This window comes from Rhagoletis pomonella, unplaced genomic scaffold, assembly GCF_013731165.1.
Source record: "Rhagoletis pomonella isolate Grant_MI unplaced genomic scaffold, Rhpom_1.0 Rhpom_scaffold_10745, whole genome shotgun sequence".
NCBI lineage: Eukaryota > Metazoa > Arthropoda > Insecta > Diptera > Tephritidae > Rhagoletis > Rhagoletis pomonella.
The window spans coordinates 1-3,969 of record NW_023469269.1 but is presented as its reverse complement, the minus strand read 5'-3'; the positions used below and the strand labels follow the sequence as shown (position 1 = coordinate 3,969).

At 43.5% G+C, this 3,969-nt stretch overlaps 1 protein-coding gene across 1 annotated transcript; it reads left to right on the top strand.

Moving 5' to 3' along the window:
- Window positions 1-221: 221 nt before the first annotated feature.
- On the top strand, window positions 222-3,758 carry LOC118756527 (the record flags this gene model as incomplete). The annotated part of the gene is made up of 2 exons (XM_036491287.1): window positions 222-258; window positions 321-3,758. Coding segments are annotated over exons 1-2 (3,475 nt in total), but the record flags the coding sequence as incomplete, so codon positions are not given.
- Window positions 3,759-3,969: the final 211 nt, after the last annotated feature.

The following is a 3,969-nucleotide window of genomic DNA, read 5'->3' as shown; positions in this document are numbered from 1 at the left end:
AAGCGAATACAAGTCAGGTCGCGAGCTTAATATTCATCTCCCTCCTTGCGACACAGACATTTTTAAAGGAGATTATCTTTCGTGGCCATCGTTTAGGGATATGTTTACGGCTATATACATTCTAAATAAGCGCCTTACCCCAGTTGAGAAGCTGTATCACCTCCGGCAAAAAACTCAGGGGGAGGCCAAAGAAATAGTGCAGAGATCCCCATTAACCAACGATGGCTTTGGTGCGGCCTGGAAAAATCTTTGTGACAGGTACGAAAATAAACGTATCCTGGTCAATGCCCAATTAAAGGTATTATTTAATTTAAACGCAGTTGAGAGTGAATGCGGTAGCTCCATCAAGAAACTGCAACGCGACATAAATAATTGCATCTCGTCGCTTCAGTGTCATCAGATTGATGTTTCAAATTGGGATGCAATATTCACATATTTGTGTTCGACAAAACTGCCAGAAACGACACTGGCACTATGGGAGCAAACCATAGAAAATAAAACTGAGATTTCCAAATGGGTAGATATGGATAAATTCCTATCCAATCGGTTTCAAACACTGGAAACCGTGACAGGTCTTAGGGGAGATATAGTTTCGAAACCTAAACCACCAAGCTCTCGGAATTCTGCAGAGACGCCTGCAAAAAAGCTTGGCGCCTTTCAAGCCAGTGTAGCAAAGGCAACATGTAAAATGTGCAACAGCAATGTACACAAGCTATCAAAGTGCGACAGATTTTTGCGTCTAAAGCCGACGGAGCGAGTAGATTACGTGAAGAGCATTCGCAGTTGCTTGAATTGTTTATCTGCTGGGCACACAGTCTCAAGATGTACCAGCTCATTTAACTGCAGCACTTGTCATTCGAGACATCACAAGTTGCTCCATATGCCAATTCAGCCAAAAGCGACAACTGATCCATCGGGTAGCGTGGAATCTACTCCAAACCAGGCTCAATCAAGACGCGAATCTGAAAAAGGAAACATCAAATCTGTTACAAATATAAATTCTTGTTACGCAAATACAAGTAAAGGAGTTTTGTTAGGAACAGCACGCGTAAACATACACTATAATGGTATACATTTTGCGGCTAGAGCGCTTATAGATTCTGGTTCTGAGTGCTCGTTCATTACTGAGAGACTCAAACGGAGAATCAACCTGCCATCAAAACGCTTGCATGCCCAAGTTTCGGGCATCAATAACTCTGTATCTGCGCAGGTAAAAGAAGCGTGTGCTATTCAACTTCGGTCACCCACAGACCCGTTAATTAATATAGAAGCAATTGTGCTGGTTTTACCACAATTAACCGGGGATCTTCCGACTTGTCAGATAAGCGCAATGACGCAGCAATCGTTCCCAGACTTGGTCTTGGCGGACAAAAGATTCTTCGTCAATGAGCCAGTTGACCTGGTCTTAGGAGGAGATATTTACCCGCAAATAATTTTAAGCGGAATGAGGAAGAACGTATTAAATACGCTTCTCGCGCAAGAGACCGTGTTCGGTTGGATACTGACTGGTCGCGCGGACTCAGTCAGTCCAACTAACAATATCGTATCGTATTTTAACGAAGTCACGTTGGACAAGCAGCTAGCTGCATTTTGGGAGCTGGAGGATGTCCCAAAGAAAAAAGGCATCAACGAAGATGATAAATACTGCGAAGAGCTCTTCAAAGCAACTACAACACGAAATACCGATGGAAAATACATTGTGTCTCTACCTTTTAAACGGGATTTTCCGAAAAATGTGTGCTTAGGACCTTCGCTGAAAAGTGCATGCTCTCAGTTCTACCGGAACGAGACGCGACTAGCGAAAAAGCCTGTCCTTCAAACAGAGTACAACCGGGTTGTATCTGAATACGAGACACTAGCACATATGTCAAAAATTAACAAAAACATTTCACCAGATTCAACGGACTGCTATTTTTTACCGCACCACGCCGTTTTAAAGGAAGAAAGTACCACTACAAAGGTCAGGGTTGTATTCAACGCATCATGCCCAACCGCTAATGGCATGAGTTTGAATGATGTCCTCCTTCCAGGTCCTGTACTTCAGGCCGATTTAACGATCCTCATACTCCGTTGGAGACTGTTCCAATACGTCTTCAACAGCGATATAGAGAAAATGTATCGGCAAATATTTGTAAATGAGAATCAAACGAAATATCAGCGCATAGTTTTTCGCACCTGCCCAAGAGAACCAATTAGCTTATACGAATTAAAAACGGTGACTTTTGGCATCAACTGTGCTCCTTATCTCGCGATAAGGACATTGCATGAACTAGCTGATGAGGTAGAGAGCTCGTTTCCAATCGCATCCGAAATTTTGCGAAAGTGTATGTACGTGGACGACGTACTTGCTGGAGGACACAGCATCGGAGCAGCGATTAAAGCTCGAGAAGAAATACTACAGGTACTGGATTCAGCAGGGTTCCCGTTAAGAAAGTGGACTTCGAACTCCAGTAAAATACTTGAAGGTATACCGAAATCTCATTTACTCACCGACGATTTTCTAGAGTTTGAAGAGTCTAGTACGGTAAAAGCACTTGGCATCAGATGGAATGCCAAATCTGACTACTTCTACTTCACAGCAAAACCAATAGAAAATCGTGACGTCATCACTAAAAGAGCGATACTTTCAGCTATCGCCAAACTGTTTGACCCGCTCGGTTGGCTCGCTCCAGTGGTAATTGTCGCCAAGATCATTATGCAAAATATTTGGTTGGAGGGAACTGGTTGGGACGATACCGTGTCTCCGACCACATTAGACCGTTGGCAGGCATTTATGCACGACTACATGGACATTAATACCATTCGCATACCAAGATGGGTTCACTTTACGCAAACAGATGACGCCGAAATACATGGATTCAGCGACGCTTCGGAGAAAGCATACGCGGCGACTGTTTTCTTGAGAGTTAAGACTGCGGAAAAAGTTGTGGTCAGCCTTCTAATGGCAAAAACAAAGGTAGCGCCCGTCAAAACAGTATCGTTACCCCGTTTAGAACTTTGCGGCGCAGTTTTGCTTTCGGAAACCGTAGAAGCGGTCGTCGAAAATCTGAGTCTTGGACATTTGAAAATAAATCTCTGGACAGATTCTACAATAGTCCTCGCATGGATCCGGAAACCACCGTGTTCGTGGTCAACTTTCGTTGCTCACCGAATAACAAAAATTGTAGACAAGGTGGGAACCGAAAACTGGCGTCATGTGGATTCGGCATCAAACCCAGCAGATCTGGCGAGTAGAGGACTTTCGGCGAGTGATCTAGTCAACAACTCCTTGTGGTGGCAGGGTCCTTCTTGGTTACAAGAAGACTATTCGAGATGGCCAGCACAAGAATCGGACTTTGACACAACTATTGAAGAAAAAAGGGTGCATGTTCATGCAACAACAAAAGTAAAAGACTTTCACGACATTCTCGATCGATTTTCTGATTTATCACGGGCTTTGAGAGTTATATCGTATATTATGAGATTCTATCAAAGAATCAATCCCAAAACGAAATATTCCTTTAAAGCGGAGTCTCGTTCAATTTCGGCCAACGAAATTAAAACAACGACCCAACACTTAATAACGATTTGTCAAAAACAATATTACAGCGAAGAATATACAAGGTTAAAATCTGGAAAATCCATCGACGGAAAAAGTGAAATCCTGCCTCTTAACCCGTTCATCGACAAAGATGAGATTCTGAGGGCTGGTGGTCGTCTGAGCGCATCTAGCGATCTGTCCTACAATGAACGTCATCCTATCATTCTTCCGTATGGTTGTAGGATGTCCCGTCTCTTGGTCCAGTTTATCCATAAAATTTCCGTGCACGGAGAAAACCAGCTGATGCTGCGACTTATCCGATCGCAGTATTGGATTCCCAGAGTGAAAAACTTGATACGGTCCGTCATACATAACTGCAAGGTCTGCACGATCCACAAGAAACGGTCGCAAACTCAACTTATGGGAATCCTTCCCAAAGAACGCACAAC